The 21,024-nt window shown below is 39.5% G+C and overlaps 1 protein-coding gene and 2 long non-coding RNA genes across 4 annotated transcripts in view; 2 read left to right on the top strand and 1 right to left on the bottom strand.

Moving 5' to 3' along the window:
- Nucleotides 1-21,024, bottom strand: part of large1 (LARGE xylosyl- and glucuronyltransferase 1) — a 217,193-nt gene that overhangs the window by 38,736 nt on the left and 157,433 nt on the right. Inside the window, exons 9-10 of the mRNA XM_031316902.2 lie at nucleotides 18,964-19,089; nucleotides 12,352-12,507 (exon numbers count right to left, since the gene is read on the bottom strand). Coding sequence (XP_031172762.1) covers nucleotides 12,352-12,507; nucleotides 18,964-19,089 — 282 coding nt within the window. The remainder of the gene's footprint in view (nucleotides 1-12,351; nucleotides 12,508-18,963; nucleotides 19,090-21,024) is intronic.
- Nucleotides 102-20,258, top strand: LOC118493992. The gene is made up of 3 exons (XR_004896049.1): nucleotides 102-484; nucleotides 10,611-10,617; nucleotides 20,248-20,258. It is a non-coding gene; the product is annotated as an uncharacterized LOC118493992 (long non-coding RNA).
- LOC116062254 lies at nucleotides 13,109-15,507 on the top strand. 2 transcript variants are annotated; one of them, XR_004107902.2, is made up of 4 exons: nucleotides 13,109-13,273; nucleotides 13,466-13,539; nucleotides 13,658-13,812; nucleotides 14,827-15,507. It is a non-coding gene; the product is annotated as an uncharacterized LOC116062254 (long non-coding RNA). The 2 variants fall into 2 exon arrangements; XR_004107901.2 differs by having other exon boundaries at nucleotides 14,801-15,507.

Here is a 21,024-nt window from a genome sequence, read left to right as displayed (position 1 = left end):
TAGAGGTCTTTGTCAGTTAAATACAAACCTGCATCTTACTTAGGCATTTAAATAAACGACTGATACTGCTGTTTTTCACTGGAAAACTTCAGTGTTTTTAGTCTAATTGCCAAAAGGTTGACCTGGAAATGTTGAGTACAGTGAACTTTTATACAGTAACATGTTCTATAGGGTTATCAAAGTAAAAGTTGTTTGTTTGCCCTTTGGGCAACTTGGGCATTTCTCAGAATTCAACTTTCAAGATTCTCCATTCATTTGTCCTATAGACAAAATGAATGGAGGTCAATGGGACATGTTCACGTGGCCTTACCCTGAATTTTGTGCAGCAGTGATGGATGTCGGACACACATATAAAGTTTAATTGACTTTATTGTTAAACACAAGGGGCGATACTGACACACTTAAAAGAACAAACCCTCTCTAGTGGCTAACTCACTGGCAACTAACAGGGCCTAATGGTAAGAGCTGACACTAACTAAACTTGGTCGGCTAAGGATGTCATGTGGAATGAAGACTTTTGTTCCAGTCTTCTTATGCTTGTGGGATGGTTCGCCCTCAGATGGTGGATAGACTGTGTTAGTATCCTCCTCTGATTCCTCATCACTCTCCGACTCCAAGCTGGACATTGCCGTCATCTCCTCCAGCTCCTTTTCACAGTGGGACTGCCTCGCCGCTTCACCTTGAGCTTCACCTTGAGCTGCAGCTTTTTGTCCAATACACCAAATGTGGCCACTCTGTCAGTCTTCATGCTGGCCAAGAAAGCTAGGTCTTCTGGGTTATCAATCAGCTTTTCAACATTTGGAGGCCACAACGTAAATGTGGCATCAAGTCTGCACTCCATTTTCTCCAATTGTTTCGCTGTAGTCTCACTGGAGCGCTCGGCCTGGGAGATTTTCCGCAGCTTGTTGTTAGCATTGACTAAGTCTAGCATCTTGTGGCACGCACACTTGTCGCTCACCATTGGGATGTTGGCTTTCTTGTAAAATGGCCGCACCCGTCCAGGACAACCTTGGCTGCCTCGAACTGCGACAACGCTCCATTTGCACCAGGTTTCTTGGCAAGCATGCAGCGTAAGATCTGACGACCAGTTGGCAGTTTGGCGCCGGTGATGATGCCATCCTCACTGGTGATGCTGGGGCCCAGACCAAAGACCAGGCTGCGACTGCTAGTCTGGCAGGGACTAGTTGGTGAGGGCAGCATCTTAGGAGAGCTGGATCCTGGGGTGGGTTATGTTGTGCAGTGCCTGAGAATGAAAAGGATACAAGCTCAAGTGTTTAAAATCATATCTTACTATACTTAATATCACTCAATTATGATAAACCATTCTTGCATAAGCCTCAAATTTTAGCTGTACGTAGTCTAACTTCATCATAACTTACCGTTACATCACTACCAGAGTAGCTAGCTGTGCTTGCAAATATACTTGTATTTAAAATGTTAATTTACTGTAACAACTACAATGCTACTCTCAATAAACATGAGACATCTATACTCTGAATATGACATTGTCCACTCTAGAATGCTGTTGATGTTAAGCTTAATAGCTTACCTAACATAGATAGCTAACTGTGGTTAGCAAATTGTTGCTAGCTAACGTTAGCTAGATGTAATGAGCTAATACCTATAAATATGACTTAAATGACTTATGATAAATAAGTATACAAAGACACAACTACAGATATGATAGTAATATGTAATAATACATACCCAACACAGAAAGATCACCTCAAACAGAAAGATCACCTCAGTTTTCTTGAGCTGTAGTATTGTTTACCTCAGATCTCCATGGCGACCATTGAGCACTGTTAACCACTTTATCCAACAAAAACAGATGTGCGGTGGCACCCCTAAATCATCATGTACTGGAAAAATATTTTGCATGTGTTGTTTCTACATATATTGGAACACTTTTAGCACCCAGCCATATCAAAATTCAACAATTGTGTTGATGCACCCTAGTGTCCATGTCTACATGTGTACTGAATCTTTGGGGTGGTTATGCTAGAGCAGCGTGGATTAAGTTTTGTGGGCTTTTCTGTGTCCCAGTCTGCCGCTGCGTACCACAAATCCAGGCCTCTACATAAGTCCATTTAGCACCAAGCGGTTACAATTTAATGTGAATAAAATGCAGTTTTCCAATTAATTCTCCATGATTACTTCTTGTCAATTTTCTTTTGCCACACACAAACAGGGATGCAAGATTTGCTGAACACAAACCTAAAGCCTTTTGCACAGTGTGTTCATATACTGTAAACTGTAGGGGTGGCAGTAGCTCAGTCAGTAGGGAGGTGTGTTGGGAACCGGAGGGTTGCTGATTCAAGTCCCCATACGGACCAAAGTATGGTGGTGGACTAAGGCACCGAACCCCCAACTGCTCGGGGCGCCAGTCCATGGGCAGCCCCCTCACTCTGACATCTCTCCATTAGTGCATGTATAGGTACTGAGTATGTGTGTGTAATTCAGGCCTATGTGTAATGTGTGTAATAACAACAGAGTGAAAACACTGTAATTTCCCCTTGCGGGATTAATGAAGTATAAATTATATTATTATTTTATTTTTTAAACGTGATGTGTGACACATCACAAGTATGAATGAATTTCAGCATACTGTCCTTAGGTCTATGTAACTTGTTCAATAATTCAAGTGAAGATGAGCTGAACACTCACACAATTCTGAAGCTCAACAAGCACAATCATTTTGCATTTTAACAGCAGAGAGAAGTGGCTGAAGGGCTGTCAGCAGAGGACTTGGTGTGGCATCGCTCTGCTTTGAACAGTGTTATTAGAAAGTGGCAGTGAGTGACTGGACTGCAGTGGCACTGTGGCCCTGGAGGAGCCCTGTCTGCAATGTGCTGCTGGAGCCTATCCCTCAGTGACTTCATTAGTCTACTTATCACTTTAATGGGATTTAAATCTCTGCTCAAGCTCTTAAAAATAGAGTGAGCAAACTATTTCCTGAGTTAAGAACACATTACAATTGAGTGTTGGCAAAAAGGGCTCTTGCATACAATGATGGCAAATTATAATGTGATTAACTGACTGAACTAACAGAGCTGACACTTAAATAATTCTATGGCCCCATAGTGGCTGGTCCTGTTAAAACCCAACTCCCCACGGTGACCTACAGTAGGTTAGAAGCTGAGGATGTCTGAATGATAAATCAGCAACAGAGAGTCTATACAGTAAGCTGGGCACTTACAGGGTGTGTCAAGACCTCAATAAGGTTCAAACGAACCAGGTTATACAACATGTGGGCCAACCAAATCTACAGTCAAAGTGTTTCCACCTGTTCTGCGCTGCACGTCGAACGGTTCACGCCTCTCCATCGTCCATTCCTGACAATGGACCCCTCATCAGGCATTTACACTTACAGAAGGCCCACAAAGCAATCCAACTGTATACTACTGACTGTGTAATTCTACTTCAGAAGAAAACATTGTACTACTACCTGACAGAGAAATGTTACTGGTTACGTTGCAGATTCAGATTTTACGCACAAAATAGAAAAATATGTAATATTTTATATATATAATATTATTTATTAAACTATCCAGCAATTTATTAGAGTTGAAAGCTCCACCTTGAGCAGACGTTAAGTAAATTTTAGTACATTGTGCTGATATAATGCCTCTCTTTCACTTTAAGTAAAAATTTGAATGCAGGACATGTACTGAGCGGTATCAAAACGTTTCAGTCCAGTTTTAGTCAATGAAGTTATTACGTTAGTCAACCTTTTGTCAATACTTTTAGTCAAAATGTTTTCTCTCTGAATTTTGTCAGGTAAGTTTTATTTAGTCTTATTCCTGTGTCAAATATCCTTTCAGATTATATTAAACATTTCCTGTAATCTAGTCACGCAAAACCAATAATTTTTGTCATTATACTCAAACTGATATCACATCTGATATATCTTATCATTATCTGATGAAAAACACAGGTGCCTACCAACACTTCACCTGTTCAACTGACTTTAGCAGTTTAGATAACAGACACTTAACTGTCCTGCTGTAATAACAGACGTGTGAACTAAGCACAGACATTTGACTTAGGCTTGCAGTGATTGGCGTTTAGTTTTCCCTACGCATATTAAAGCGATATTAACTAACTTACTATCAGAACTAAAATATCTAGAATCTGCGCCCTACTGTTTATTTTCTGGTGGAGCGGTAAGTCCACCCACTGAGCCCCGTTAATCAGCACGAATGACGAGTGAATTTTAAACCCTAACGTTAATTACAAAGCAGTTTTCCGTCTCTTTTCCATGGATTTGACACCTGATAGGCTGTGCTTCTTTCGGACAGTCACCCAGACTTCCCGGCTGCTGCCAGGGAAGGAAGCTACATTAGGTCAGCCTGCACCAATTAACGTTACTGGGTCTAGTAATGGTCTAGTTTCCCTGGTTCAGAGCTTCGCCTCCAACATGACACGGAAGCTATAGTTATTACATAAGGAGGCAGAGGAAAAGCTTTACATTTAACAAACAGATCAACAGAGAGCCGGAGAGTGAGACAGAGAAGCCACTGCTAACTGCTAAACTAAAGTAGCTAACAGAGCTAATAGTGTGTAAACAACTATGGGAATAGCGAGAAATTCGCTAAAAGGAGATTGCTGTAAGTGCTTGAGTGATCTAGTGTAAAGTTATGTTTAAATGTTACGTTGATAATTAGCCGCTGTAATGAAGAATATGACAAAAATAACTGCATCGAGCTACCGAAGCAAGACGGTATCAACACGTCAGCCAGGCAGGAAGCAGGACAGCCAGTTTCATTGATGAAAGTGAAAGCCGCTCCACGTATCCATAATATGTTATGTCCAATTACGTGTTGTAGCCTGTCAGACTGGTGATCAGATTGCCTGTCAGCAATCTTGAGTAACCACAAATGGATTTGACGATTTGAAAATATTAGCGATCGCCCAAGCCTAATTTGACTGTCCAGCTGTTATGACAGATATGTGAACTAAGCACAGGAACTCAACTCTCCAGCTGTTATTACAGACATGTAAACTAAGCACAGACAATAGACTGTCCTGCTGTTATTACAGACGTGAACTCCTTCATGGACTATCCAGCGGTGCGCAAATTAAACACTGATGCATGTCTAGATGAATTTACTTATTAATCGAAGGTTCCGGTTCGTTCCGGTCCACATTAACCACTTGTTGAATGATTATGAATGCAGCTTTGCAGTTCAGCAGAGGTAGCCTATTTGTGGATGTGGGCATGGTTTGTATTCAGCAGCAGGGGAGATAGGTGTGGAGATGGCTCATAAGCAGTACCAGGTAAGTTAATTGACACAGCTGGTGCTCATTGACTAATTCTACTCTTCAAATGCAGAATTGTGCTGGAACCTGGGATGTCTGGCACACACCAGACAGACAGCAACACTGGCTGGTGATTTTGATTACTATTAAACTGTTTGCCGAACTGTGAGGAGTTTTGAAACAGCGCCAGAAAAGCCGGGTGACCAAAGGCGCTCAGTGAAGCTGTGTATATATGTTGGAAGTGTGTGTGAGCAGACTTGAGAATAAAAAGTGCTTTTGTCTGTGAACGGACTGTCGTGTCAACAGACTTACTTTTTAACCCTTGTTAAAGAAACCTGGTCTGGACCGACTTGAACTCTCAAATTATCGGCCTCTCTCTAAGCTCCCTTTGCTTTCCAAGATTATGGAGAAAGTTGTTTATTTGCAGCTGAGCACATTTTTAAATGACAATTGTATAACTGAAATTTTCCAGTCTGGGTTTAAGTCAGCCCACAGCACTGAGACAGCTCTGCTGAGGGTTTTCAACGACATTTTTCTGGCTTCAGACTCTGGTGATACTGTTGCTGTGCTGCTATTGGACCTTACGGCTGCGTTCGATACAGTCGACCACCAAATTTTATTGTTTCGACTGGAGAACTGGGTGGGCATTAAGGGATTGGCCATGGATTAAGTCCTATTTAGAAGGCAGAAGTTTTCAGTTCAGGTTGGTGATGCTGTGTCCTCTATGGCTCCTCTGTCGTGTGGAGGACCTCAAGGGTCTGTCCTTGGGCCGCTACTTTTTTCAATGTACCTGCTGCCTCTTGGGTCAATCCTCAGAAGTCACAATGTTTCGTTCCATTTCTATGCTGACGACTGCCAAATATATGTACCGCTAAGGCAGTCAAAAACTCTTTCAGAGTGTCTGAATGAAGTGAAAGCATGGATGGCTGTGAATCTTTTGTATTTAAATGAGAGCAAAACTGAGTTTGTGTTATTTGCTCCTAGTGACTCAGCTGCTGCGGTTCCTGTTGACATGGGTTGTCTAACCCGAGACATTAGCCCTGTGGTTACAAACCTGGGAGTCAAGTTGGACAGTCGTTTAAAACTTGATGCGCAGATTAGTGCAGGTGAAGACCAGCTTCTTCCAGCTGAGGCAACTAGCCAAAGTAAAACCGGTTCTATCTCGACATGATTTTGAAATTTTAATCCATGCTTTTATCACCACTCGTTTAGATTATTGCTGTAAGAAGCTTACAACACAATGGAAACAGTTTCGAGGGGACACTAAAAAAGTGATGCACATGGGCTTATGCGTAGTCTGCTAACTCCGGGTTTGTGCCAGTGATTGCATGTTATCATTATTATACATCCATGGTGTAGGTATGCCGGTTTCCGCCGTTTTGGACTGTTGTCGACGCACTTTCACCTGCAACTCCCAGCAACCGGGAGAAAGGTTTCAAATTGTGCATATCAAGTTACGTCAAAATTAAGAGGGTGAGTAACGTTAAATAACCATATAGTGTAGCGCTAGCCTATAGCCTAACCTAATGTCTGTAAACTTATTGTTTTTCTTCATAGAGTTTAGCTAGATTGAAAGACATGACGGAAAGTAAGTTAATGACCTGACTTTGTATATTTTCTTAGTATCCAAGAAAGACTAAGACAAAGATATTGTGTGTGTGAGGCTGTTATGTTCAACCCAGTCTCACAGCAGTTCAAGAAATGTTCACGTAATTTAATCTATTGATTCGTATACATGGACACGTTTATCTCGTTTTTTTCGTGATGGTCAGCATGTTTTTTAAACTAATGTATTTCATGGGAAGCATCTTTCGTGATCACAAGCATGATTCTTTCTGCCAATCGGTCTGCAGTAGAGAAGCTGTATACAGCTTTGCTATTATTGGTATTTTTAGCCCAATAACCATTGTTTTAATCAACATTTACAGTGCCCTTCACCATACCTAGAGATTGGCATGGTTTTATTTCAGTTAACCTAATAGTTGGTTTGATTTGCATTGAGAGATGATTTTATGGAAAGTACCCCATGCCCGTCTCTAGGTATGGTGAAGGGTATGTGATGATATGGGGCTATTTTAATTCCAAAGGCCAAGGGAACTTTATCAGGATGCATAGTATCCTGGATCCATGAAATAACGTCTTTAAAAATAAAAATCTGACTGCCTCTATGGGAATTGAAAATAGGGGTGTACTTACTTATGCCCCCTGTATTTTAAGGAAGAACCTTTATTTATTTACGATACATTATTCATTCACAAAGAAAATTGGTGTCCTTAAAGGTTGGATTTTTCTTCATTTTTTAAATTAAGGCATTAAGATCAATTTCCAAAAGATGATTTTTTTATTCCTTTTTTTAGTCAACTTTAGCATGGGTTCATAAACTTATGAGTGCCACAGTATTCACCAGATCTTATCATGGTATTTCTTTTAATGTTATTATTTCGGTCTTATTACCAGGGAAGCTGGATTGCTTTGTTGTTTATTGATATTTAAAAAAACCATAACGCTACATCCATCAATATTTATTTAGATGTTATCATGGTGTTCATTTCTTTATTTTAATAACATTATTTCGATCTCATTATCGGTGAAATATTACAGTATGCTGTAAGACAGAACACTACAATATGATCCGAGCGGGGCGCATGCAAAGCCCATATCCCACAATGCAATGCAGGCATTCATATCAGAGAATCGGACAGTGATCAGCAGGTCTTTAACGTCAGTATCGCTTAAATGTACATATTTAATCAGTGGTTTTGTCACCAGCAACAACACATTGCTCAGTTTTGTTCCAGTAAGTTATGCACCGCAATAACGTTTAAAAAAATCAGCGGAATACTCCGGAAGTAATGTAGTAATTACCGCTCGGCAGGTAGGAAAGATACAAATACATAATATTCGTAATATTGATGTTTTTGTCTAACGTTGTATTTGAGGATTTAAACAATAAAGACAACAATAATAATAAAATACAGTTTCATGTATTTGTCTCATGTACTGTTTGCTCGGTCGGCCAGCGTCAATCTGAAAAGGAATGAAGCCCATTCAAGGCAGACAGTACAGACAGACAAGTACACTAGCTTTGTAACAGGTTCTGTGGCACGTCTCTAGTGGGAGTTGTAGTTTTAAAATATATTGGTATATTTCTCATAAGTAGAAGTTGGCAGTGTAGAATTTTGGATACACACTGGGGTTTTTTGGGATGGGGAACACACTGGTGTCATTCAAATTAATTTTATAGCCGGAGATTGAGCCAAATTCGCAATAGAGGAATAGAGTCCTCAAGATCAGAGATGTACAACAAAATATCATCTGCAAATAATGATAACACAAAATATAATCAATGCAGGAGTGGGTGAGGTGACGTGTGGAAAAGAAGGTGTAATCCTTGCTAGTAGGGTTGTGCATTCTCCATACATCTGTAAGATGGTGGGATTCCACAATTCCTCTAATCATGTATGATGTGTGTTTTTGGGCCTTTGTGTGGTTGCCCCCTGATCTATCCTGATTTAAATCTAGCACTGCATTCATGTCTCCCCCTATAAGTAGTGAATATTCATTGAGAGAGAGAGCAATTTATTGGTTAGACGCAGGAAAAAGCTTACGTCATATGTAGACGGTGCATATAGAGAAACAAAGGCTACTTTTCTACTCCTTATCGTGGTACATATATAAGATATCCTGCCTGATAGATCTTTACTACTTTTATCTACGGTGAGTGCGCATTTCCGTGACAGTAACATAATGGGTTGTGTCAGGTTCATTGAACTTAAGAAATTCACACGGGGAACTATGTTCATTTTAACAACAGCAATCCTGGACCGCAATGATGCCGGCAGCGCAGTCCACCTGGCCAGATCCCTTTGAACATTACTTAATATAGTTTCATAGTTGTCCTGGGCCACTCGCTGTAGTGATGCATGTATGATGATGCCCAAATATGTAATTCTGCTTTGGGGTAATTTACCAGTAATAGCTGATGTCACATGCCTGTTGTTGAATAAAAGATTAGATTTATTCAAATGAATTTTATAGCCGGAGATTGAGCCAAATTCGCAATAGAGGAATAGAGTCCTCAAGATCAGAGATGTACAACAAAATATCATCTGCAAATAATGATATTGAGCTGCTATTGGATTTAATCTGGACATTTATTTTGCCTTATGGCTTGGGCTAACGGTTCAAGAGAGATGGCAAATAGCATGGGGGAGAGCGGGCATCCCTGTCGAGAGCCTGGCTCGATGGGAAATGGCTGAGAATGCAAGCCATTGATTGAGACTATGGCCATGGGATTCGCATATAAAATATGCACCATGTCAATGAATTTGGCCCCTAAACCAAGCCTCTCCATTACTTGCCACAAGTAGTTCCACTCTAGGCGGTCAAAAGCTTTTTCCGCGTCCATTGATAGAACTGCTGCCGTTGTTGGAAGGTTTCTGGCTTCTTCTATTACAAGAAATAATCTGCGTACATTGTCTGCAGCGTGTCGCTTTGGTATAAAACCTGATTGGTCGGGGGGGACTAGCTTCTCAATAAAGCATTCTAAGTGGAGTGCCAAGACTTTGGAATAGAGATTACATTAATATCAGTCCCAATGAGGCTGATGGGCCTGTAGTTTGAGCACTCCGTAAGATCTTTGCCAGCAACAGAAATTAGTGCAGTGTTGGTTTGTTGGTGAAAAGTACCAATCTCTATGGCCGAGGTTAAAGCTTGTAAAATGAGAGGTCCTAATATGTCAAAGTACTGTAGAAGAAGTTCTGATGGAATTCCATCCAACCCCTGCGTTTTCCCTTTTTTAACTGTTTTTAATGCTGATTTAAGTTCCTCTAACGTTATAGGTTGACCCAGTTCTTTTGCCTCCTCTGGGTCAAGAAGAGGCAGATTTAGCTCTTTTAGGAACTCCTGGCACTGTCGGATCTGGATTGCAGGATGACTCATACAACTTTGAATAAAAGGATTGGTAAGTGGCGTTGATATCTTTAGAATTCGTTGAGATACCTCGGTCTGTGCGGATGCTGTTGATAGTAGCTCTGGACTCACTTTGTTTTAATTTCAGAGCCAGCTATTTGCTTGGTTTGCAACCATTAAAATAATAATTTGGCCTCACTCTGTGCATTATAAATTCAGCTCTCCTTCTTAGCAAATAATTTAGCTCTGTTCGACTTGTGACTAAAAGAGTATGTGTAGATTTAGAAAAACACGTCTTTAGAGACTGCTCTAGAGATTTACAACGTTCTTCCAACTCCGCAATCCTTGCCTCTCTTTTTCTCTTCAAATTGACCACAAAGGAAGATGTAAAATTCTAAGAAATCCTTTAGTTGCTTGCCAAATGAATGCTGGGTCAGAAACTGAGTATTGATTGATATACAGTCATGTCCATAAATATTGGGACATCGACACAATTCTAATCTTTTTGGCTCTATACACCACCACAATGGATTTGAAATGAAACGAACAAGATGTGCTTTAACTGCAGACTTTCAGCTTTAATTTGAGGGTATTTACATCCAAATCAGGTGAACGGTGTAGGAATTACAACAGTTTGTATATGTGCCTCCCACTTTTTAAGGGACCAAAAGTAATGGGACAATTGGCTGCTCAGCTGTTCCATGGCCAGGTGTGTGTTATTCCCTCATTCTCCCATTTAAAAGGAGCAGATAAAAGGTCCAGAGTTCATTTCAAGTGTGCTATTTGCATTTGGAATCTGTTGCTGTCAACTCTCAATATGAGATCCAAAGAGCTGTCACTAGCAGTGAAGCAAGCCATCATTAGGCTGAAAAAACAAAACAAACCCATCAGAGAGATAGCAAAAACATTAGGTGTGGCTAAATCAACTGTTTAGAACATTCTTAAAAAGAAAGAACGCACCGGTGAGCTCAGCAACACCAAAAGACCCGGAAGACCACGGAAAACAACTGTGGTGGATGACCAAAGAATTCTTTCCCTGTTGAAGAAAATACCCTTCACAACAGTTGACCAGATCAAGAACACTCTCCAGGAGGTAGGTGTATGTGTGTCATAGTCAACTCAGCCAGCTTGGCTCTAAACGCTGCATAAAACGCTGCGTTCTGGAGAAGGGAATTATTGAATTGCCACCTTCTAGATCTTTCTCCTAACATATCACAACAGAATGTGGTTATCAGTGCATTGTGATCAGACAGAATTGCTGGTTCTATTGCTATTGTGTGGAACATTGCCTTAAGCTCACTAGAACACAAAATATAATCAATGCAGGAGTGGGTGAGGTGACGTGTGGAAAAGAAGGTGTAATCCTTGCTAGTAGGGTTGTGCATTCTCCATACATCTGTAAGATGGTGGGATTCCACAACTGCTCTAATCATGTCTGATGTGTGTTTTTGGGCCTTTGTGTGGTTGCCCCCTGATCTATCCTGATTTAAATCTAGCACTGCATTCATGTCTCCCCCTATAAGTAGTGAATATTCATTGCGAGAGAGAGCAATTTATTGGTTAGACGCAGGAAAAAGCTTACATCATATGTAGACGGTGCATATAGAGAAACAAAGGATACTTTTCTACTCCTTATCGTGGTACATATATAAGATATCCTGCCTGATAGATCTTTACTACTTTTATCTACGGTGAGTGCGCATTTCCGTGACAGTAACATAATGGAGCCCTTGGTTTTGGTGTCGTCACTTGATGAAGCAGCAATCTTGTAGTATTTATTTTGTAGGCGATTTACATTTCTTTTTTACGTAAATATGACTCTTGTATAAGCGCTACATCTATATTCTTTCTTCTTAAGTAGTCCAGGAATTTAGCTCGTTTGATCGGCCCGTTTAGCCCCCTGATGTTAACTGAAAGGATTGAAAGTTCAGCCATTTTCAAAATATACACGCATACATGTCTCGTGTACCCTACCGGAATTTGCTGATACATTTGTAGCAAAGGGTGGAATGCTTGTGATCTTCGTTCCACATGACCGTGATGGTGACCCCTGTACTGTGACGGTTCTTCACGAATACACGAACCATTACAGCCGTGCCTACTGCAGTCGACTAAACACACATTTTGTCAGCACTTAATTCACACCACAACTAGAAATACAGAAGCAGTTCCACCTACGTTCTCACTGTTATGGTCAGCCTCGCTGGGACATCCAAACAGCTCTCGTCGCAGCAGGTTGCCATCGTACTCCAGAAACGTAAGATAGAGATTCCGAAAAAACTCCACATGCTTGTTCTTTACTCGCAGCTTCTTGGGAGAATTCCAGTGGATCACCTAGGCAGAAGAACCACAGACAGGAGAGCAGTGAAGACGTTGTCAGGTGTTGGGACCACAGAAAGGGGAATTAAACTATCTCTGAAATAAAGGAGACACATGTCCAACTGCGGCCTACATCGCAACTCCACAGCCTGACTGCTTTCTGAGACAAAGAAACATGTGGCTTTCTTAAACAAAGAAAGGCCTGCATGTAGCTGTAGCAGGTCAGCTCGAGTGGAGCAGAGGGAAAGGGTGAACAACCAGAAAAATGACGTTCGGGGTCGCTTCCACAGTGGTGTGGCCGCGGCGCTTTCGCGGTTTATTAGAACAGGTAATCCGGCAGGCCACAACACCACAAGCAGCATGCTGCTACTAACATTAGCCTCTGAGCCTGAAGTGAATGTTGTGGCTGTGTCATGTCAAGTCAAGTACAGCTCGCGCTACCCTCCACTTCGGTCCCCCTACAGGTTGTCTCATTGGAACTACAGCTCACGCTACCAGCCGCTTCGGTCCCCCTACAGGTTGTCTCATTGGAACTACAGCTCGCGCTACCAGCAGTTTTGGTCCCCCTACAGGTTGTCTCATTGGAACTACAGCTGCAGCTAAAAGTTGTATAGTGTTGCTTTAAGAACCATGTAAAATGTGCCCCAATAATTGATCTGTTAACATCTTTATACATTTATTTGTCTCTTTTAGTAATCATTATGTTGCAACATTTCAGATCCTGAACAATTGCTTCGTTGATGATTTGTGCTCCTGTCTGGATAAGACCTACTCATAAAAGGTAAGATCATAACTAGCTACCTAATTACTGCAAAATCGGGTTTTGCATATTTTTAGGAACATTTATTAGATGACAGCTTCATTATCTTGTTCTGAATAGATTTTTTTTTATTATTTTAAGGTATAGAGCTCTCTTAAATGCAAGTAATGCATTTCAGTAGTTGATGGCTTCTGTTAATATGTTGAATTTCAGATCCTGGCTGGGATAGCCTTTGTCAGCTCCCTCCTTATTGATGTGTTATAGCTGGACTGCGGAGCTTGCATGTGGTACGTTATGGCAGAACATAGAAAAACCTTTTTATGAGTTATTACTAAAATAATGAATGTTGACTGTTTTAGCAGTAGGTACCATTAATATAATTTGTGTTTGTGGACATGTTTTCAGATGGAGGCAGAATTTGTCTTACTACTACTACTCCCCTTCTCTCAAAGTTCCTTACACAACTTGACCAACGCACGGAGCAGCTCATGAAAGTGTTGAAGAACAAAGGCGGCTCTGCAGGGAGGAAAATCAGGATCATTATGGCCCCAATGACACAGGTATGTTTAGCTGTTGGTAGAAAATATTATGGAATTATAAGTTGATGTTGACTAGTGAATCTGACTGCCTAGACAGTATCTGTGAATGCACCCTTAAGAGTAGGCTATAAAGTTGGGTTTTGATAGTTGCCTGAACAGCAACTCTTGTGCTTCTTTCAAATAATTTTATATTTGCAGCCACCTCTGAATATAAACACAGATCAGTCACTGTAGCTGTGTTTAGGGATCAAATGTATTGAAATTTGGAATGAGAAAAAGTTAGCACTAACATATAGCACTGATCACACAAACAATTGAGGCCGGTTTTCGGGTTTATCTATTAGTGAGTGTTGTGAGAAGGTAAGGGACAAAAACTTCAGTTTTCGTAGGTGAAAGAGATTTAAAACAAACAAGATTCTTTACTGTTTTTTTCTTTCCCTTCCCTGTTAAATGTGGACATCTACAAAGTGGTGGTAACCTTGTTTGAGATGTCATCCAATTAACATGTTTATAGAAATGTGAGATGTGGGTTTGTGTACGCATTATTGTTTTAAACTTGTACATCTAGAGTTTTTTTTTCGAACATTAACAGTAAGGTGATAATTTTACTTCCAGTTAATTAGTGAGGTTGTAGTGGGTGTTGGCGGTGTACAGTTTTAATGTACAAATGTTTTAGTATTATTTCTACCTACATGAGAATATTAGGAACACAATGTAAACAAAAACGATGAAGATGAAAATATCTAAGTATAGTTAAAGAGAATCTATAGCAGAGCTGTTGGATTGCATTAGATTGCCCTACCTAATAAAGTGCTTAGTCAGTGTTTATTAAATGTAAATGATAAAAATGATCTCTAGTTTGTTACAATCACCCAGCATTACTTCATCTTATTATTTATACACATACTGTTGGGTGATGCTATTAAAATTATTATATACAGGAAATCTGAATTGCGTAGGTAAAACATTTTCTAATATAATTGTTTTTCTCCTCTCCTCCTCTGTAAAGGAAGCCGATGCTACAGCTGTTGACAGGGAGCTTGAGAAGTCACCTTTGGTATCTACAGCATCAATGTTAAGGGAGGTGATACCACCACTCCTCCAGCCGTTGTTGGAATTGTGATTGAGGGTGTTGAAGTTCTGCACGACTTGGGAGACTTTGCCTCTGCATGTGCCCTCAGTTATCCTAACAGACTGAAAGCCTTCTTTGAAGTACTTCAAAAGCTCTTCCTTCAAATGGATGCTTGCAGACTTTCAACCAAGGTACAGCTGCTCAAGAACTAACTGTACGAATGAGACAATCACTGATGTGGATGCTGAATGTTCCATAGAACAGGAGAAATATTTTGGGCCGAAACTGAATAAAATTATTACCTGTTTGAAAATAGAGCAGAGAAACTTCACTTGAGGAAAACAACCAATTGTTTTGCAAACTTTTGAAAAACTTTTACCACACATGAAAAGTGGTAGTTGAATGACACTACTAGAGAAGTGATGTAGAATTGAGAGACCATGCTGCGCAAAAACGGTTGATATATAACTATGGATATTTTGTGGATGTTTTAACACTAAGCTGCATTAAAAACAACTGCAAGGAAGTTCAATCATCAGACCATCTTTCATATACCCGTTAAAGAAATACTACTTTAACAGAGAGTGGATGTTTGTTAAAGTGTTAACATCTAAAATAAAGTTTCCAGTGGAAAGGCTGTTAGATGGAGAGACTATTATTTTGTTGTAAACAAATTTGAAAATTGTAAAAAGTATGTTATTTATTAAAAAGTGTGAATTATTTATTAATTTGCTATCAATCAATTGATTTGCAGCTGTAATTCCATGTTACAAATGTGTACATGCATTTAAATGTTACTTTATTGTATACAATGTTACTGTAATGTACAGAATTGCACCAAAATGTTACTGAATCATTGCTGTGTTGGTGAATAAAGGAAATAAGAAAACTATGTTGGGTGTACCAAATTCATTTGTGTGAAACCTGTTGACAAACTTGAATTATGTCAAAGTAAATAGTAAAACTTATAGTAGATGAAAACCTAATGTTTTCATTAACTGAAATTAAATGTATTATTTAATGACTACAAATGAGATATATGCTTAATTGATAAATGTAAAATATGTAGCCTATACTACTACATAATATACTACATATATTATTTAGGTTAATATAACATAACTGACTTAATTTGGTTAAGCTTAAATATCTCTTGTTGATCAGAAGTAAAACATTGTAATTAGCTGGATTTACAATCATTGTGTTACTGTAACATAAGTTAGTTAAATTAAATGACCTTAATATTTTTGCTTTTAACTAACCGAATAAAAATATGTGGAACCTGTTGACATAATAAATTTAATTAAAGTTAATGATTCAATTTTTTCAGTGTAAAGGAATCGCACTAAGCTGCTTTAAGTCCTATTTCTCTGATCAATCTCAATTTGTTAATATTTATGATAAATCCTCCAAATACGCTAAAGTTAGCCATGGCGTTCCACAAGGCTCAGTGCTTGGACCAATTCTATTCTCCTTATATATGCTTCCTCTAGGCAATATTATTAGGAAACACTCAATTAACTTTCACTGTTATGCAGATGACGCCCAGTTATACTTGTCAATCAAGCCAGACGAAACCAGTCAGTTAGCTAAACTTCAAGCATGCATTAAAGATATAAAATCCTGGATGACGTACAATTTTCTGATGTTAAACTCAAACAAAACTCAAGTTATTGTGCTGGACCCCAAACACCTCCAAACTTCTATCTTATATCTAAAGATATAGCTACCCTGGATAGTATTGCCCTGGCCTCCAGCACTACTGTCAGAAATCTAGGAGTTATTTTTGATCAGGATATATCCTTTAACACCCATCTAAAACAAACCTCAAGAACAGCCTTTTATCATCTTCGTAACATTGCCAAAATTAGGAACATCCTGTCTCAAAACGATGCAGAAAAACTAGTCCATGCATTTGTTACTTCTAGGCTGGACTACTGTAATTCCTTACTATCAGGATGCTCAAATAAGTCCCTTAGGACTCTCCAGCTGATCCAGAATGCTGCAGCACGTGTTCTGACAAGAACTAAGAAAAGAGATCATATTTCTCCTGTATTAGCTTCTCTGCATTGGCTTCCTGTAAAATCCAGGATTGAATTTAAAATCCTTCTACTGACCTACAAAGCTCTAAATGGTCTAGCACCATCATATCAGGAGCACTACACTCCCAGAATTCAGAGCTACTTGTGTTTCCTAGAGTCTCTAAAAGTATGATGGGAGCCAGAGCCTTCAGCTACCAGGCTCCTCTCCTGTGGAACCAGCTCCCAGTCTGGGTTCGGGGGGCAGACACTGTCACCACATTTAAGAATAAACTGAAAACCCTCCTCTTTGATAAAGCATATAGTTAGGGAGTGAGGAGATCCAGAAATGCTTGTTAGTAACCTAGCTCTGGGGAGTTTACTCCCCAGAGTCCTTATGTTTCTTTTCCCCAGCATATTTCCTTGGATTAGGATGGCACCAAGATCTTGGTTGCAGCTGTCGCCGTGGTCCTGCTTACTACACCCTGCTACGATCCGCGGTGCCCTGCTGCTAAACCTGCTATGTCCAGCCATGCCCTGCTGTGCCACGCTACATACTGTAACGCCCTGCAGTGCCCTGCTATGACATGAACTACTACAACTACCATTTTCTAGTTACTGTTCCATTATCTTTATTGTGACTATTATTGCCATCATATGATTATTGTTCATCACATCCCCAACCGGCACCGCCAGACACCGCCTACCAAGAGCCTGGGTCTGGCCGAGGTTTCTTCCTAAAAGGGAGTTTTTCCTCGCCACTGTCACACTATGCTTGTTCTTGGGGGAATTACTAGAATTGTTGGGACTTTATAAATTATAGAGTGTGGTCTAGACCTACTCTATCTGTAAAGTGTCTCAAGATAACTCTTGTTATGATTTGATACTATAAATAAAATTGAATTGAATTGAAATTAAACCAGTTGCGTTCCACCAAAGCATAAACCCGGTTCTGGGATTTAAGCCACTGTCATTCTAGCCCAGAGTCTTTTCCCCAGGTCTCTACCGACCCCCCTTGCGGTGAGAAGTTAAGGATTCAAGTTTACTGACACTTTTAACTACAAACTGATATTAGTAATCCAGTGCTGTAACTTGCATTGATTTTTTTCTCTATGATTACTACGTTTTTCGTTACAAGACATTTTTCTGCATTTAAACTGACTACAACAACAATTAATTACATGACTTGGCTTGTTGGTTTGCTCACACGTGTCATATCTGCTCGGGCAATTTGAAAACATCATGGATCATTCATCCGTAACTACTTAGCTGTTAATATTTTGATATCAACTGATTTGAAAGGCAGTCTTAATTACAGTATGCTTGGAGCAATGATATTAAATGAGCTATGCCACACAATGCCATTAATAAACATCTACAGGTATTATGAACATTATTAATGTTGGAGCATTGAGGTGTAATACGGCCAAACTCCCATTGACCCATTGATGTATAATAATTAGGTTGTCAAAGAATTTTAAAACTTTGATACTAGTATCAAATAAAAAAAAAAAACATACTTGATTGGCTACCTCTTTCGATACCATGGTTAAAAGGGAAAAAGTCCTAGGCACACAAAATGTATTCACAACTTGCACACAGTGCTGGTACAGAAAAAGTCACGTTTAGACGGCAGAAGGGTACTTTACAACAAGAGAGATTACGAGGTGCACCTGAAAGCACCATTAGTTTACCAGGTGCACTTGAATGTACCATAAAGTTTTGGCGGTGACACACTTTACCATTTGTTGTTTGTTTACATAACTCACGGTACCTAAATTGCTTGCACTGTAATGCTAATGTATAGCAGTTTCCACAGAATTTTAACCGAAACGTTGCTCCGCCAATTTATTTTGATCCAATGTGTTTAATCTTATTCACCACTTGCCTGATCAGGAAAGTGAGTTCCTAGCCCGATGTGGCATTTTGCTTGCATTGGCTTATTATTGAGCCCTAAAGAAGAACAAAATGTGTGTCTCTTTGAGTGTGTGGTTGGCTTGAGACTTTTGAATAATGTAGGTCAGGTCTTTTATGTCTAAAAGGTGACTGAGTGTAAGCATATTGGGAACAGCAGGGTTTCACCTTGAGGTCTGACACGTCTTTGTAGCATTTCTCAGAGCGGGTGTGGTCAGACAGCTGGACGTTCCAGAAGCAGGGCAGCTGGTGAACCAGGAAAGGGTTCTGTTTGATCACAGCGTTGAATATGTCCTGCAGAGACACACACACACACACACACACACACACACACACACACACACACACACACACACACACACACACTGAGCCTTATGCTTTGCCTTATGTTTCATCATCAACAACCCTGCACCTCACACATTAATCTCTTTATTAAATGACCACACAAAACAGACCTAAACTAAAGACCAATTTCACAACACAACACAATTTCTCAAATACCAAACAGTATGTCTAACATGTTTTTAATTCATGCTTTATTATATATTTTTTAAATGATTATTTTAATATAGTATTGTACTATTTTTTAATTTATCAAATTATGACAGCACATGAATGCCACAAGCACAGGGTGAAACATTTTTGCAGACAGCAGAGGATGGTAATGCATAATACATAAGTATTTTAGCCTTGTAGATGATGGTATGTATAGAGGGAGACTGGAGGGTCGTAACCGACGGGACACATAGGTCTGACTCGTAATTAGCCACTGATGCAAACACACCTGGGAGACAATTACCTAAATTGCATCCATGTTTCCCTCACTAGCATCTTTACCTTGCTTGATGGTTTGGAGTATGTTTACCCATATACACACTCTCCAAATATTACTTAATTTTTTAAGTCCTTCAGTATGTTTAATATGTTTAAACTGTGACAATTATTTGCACATTTATTAAACATTTATTTATTTATTTTGAGCTCAGATCAGTCAAACCACAATGTGTAAATAACTTTACTGCTCAGACACTGAACCATTTCTACTGGCAGCAATGCATTTTTAAATTGAATATTTCTTTGTATCTGCATTTGACATTACAACTAACTACATTAGAAAGTATGGATGTCATCAGCAGGCGATCGAAAATGGCAGTGATACAAGTGGATTTTTGTTCAGATGGCAAAAAGGTTGCCTCAAAATTCTGTTTGTAAAATGCAGATCCACACACACAGGTAGAATTGAGATCCACAAATGCCTTTTTTTGATTCACAGATAAAAACTGGATTCACTAATGCCTGTTCGAAGTTGTAAACGTTAGGAAGATGTTCACAAATGTTTTTTATTTATTGGAACTTGTTTGTGTATTTTGCAGATCTGTTTTATATTTGCAAATTATTTTGGGAGTTTACAAATCCTTTTTTGTATTTGTGGTATGTGGTTTATATTTACAGATTGTCAATCTGTTCACACACGTACTATTGAAGCACAACTCTCTCCATAGTCTGATTACAGCCAATGTCAAAACCAACCACTTAATGACAGTTTAATGTAATGTTAACACATAAAGTTAAATAGTTTCTTTAAGTTTGATAATTAGCCTGCTATAACATATTTATGACAGGTTACGTTGTCTAGGTTAAGGTCAAGTTGTTATAACAAAGACATTGACAGGATATATTGTCTCGCTTAATGTCAAGTTGACACAAACCTCTCAAACAAAGCCAATTTAGCATTAAAAGGGTAATAATTACCAAATGACACTTAAAGTAGCCATATTATGCTCATTTTCAGGTTCATAATTGTAATTTGAGATTGTATCAGAATAGGTTTACATGGTTTAATTTTCAAAAAACACCATATTTTTGTTGTACTGCATATTGCTGCAGATCCTCTTTTCACCCTGTGTCAGGTCTCTGTTTTAGCTACAGAGTGAGACCTCGCAACTTCTGTAACATCTTTGTTGTCAGTCGCACATGTGCAGTAGCTAGGTAAGGATTACATGAGCTACAGTGGGGCAAAAAAGTATTTAGTCAGCCACCAATTGTGCAAGTTCTCCCACTTAAAAAGATGAGAGAGAGAGACCAAAGTAACAAAGGCTACCATCAGTAACACACTACGCCGCCAGGGACTCAAATCCTGCAGTGCCAGACGTGTCCCCCTGCTTAAGCCAGTACATGTCCAGGCCCGTCTGAGGTTTGCTAGAGAGCATTTGGATGATCCAGAAGAGG

Source organism: Sander lucioperca, chromosome 20 (assembly GCF_008315115.2).
Source record: "Sander lucioperca isolate FBNREF2018 chromosome 20, SLUC_FBN_1.2, whole genome shotgun sequence".
Taxonomy (NCBI): Eukaryota; Metazoa; Chordata; class Actinopteri; order Perciformes; family Percidae; genus Sander; species Sander lucioperca.
Note: the sequence above shows the minus strand (reverse complement) of the source record. Positions and strands in the feature narration are given on the sequence as shown.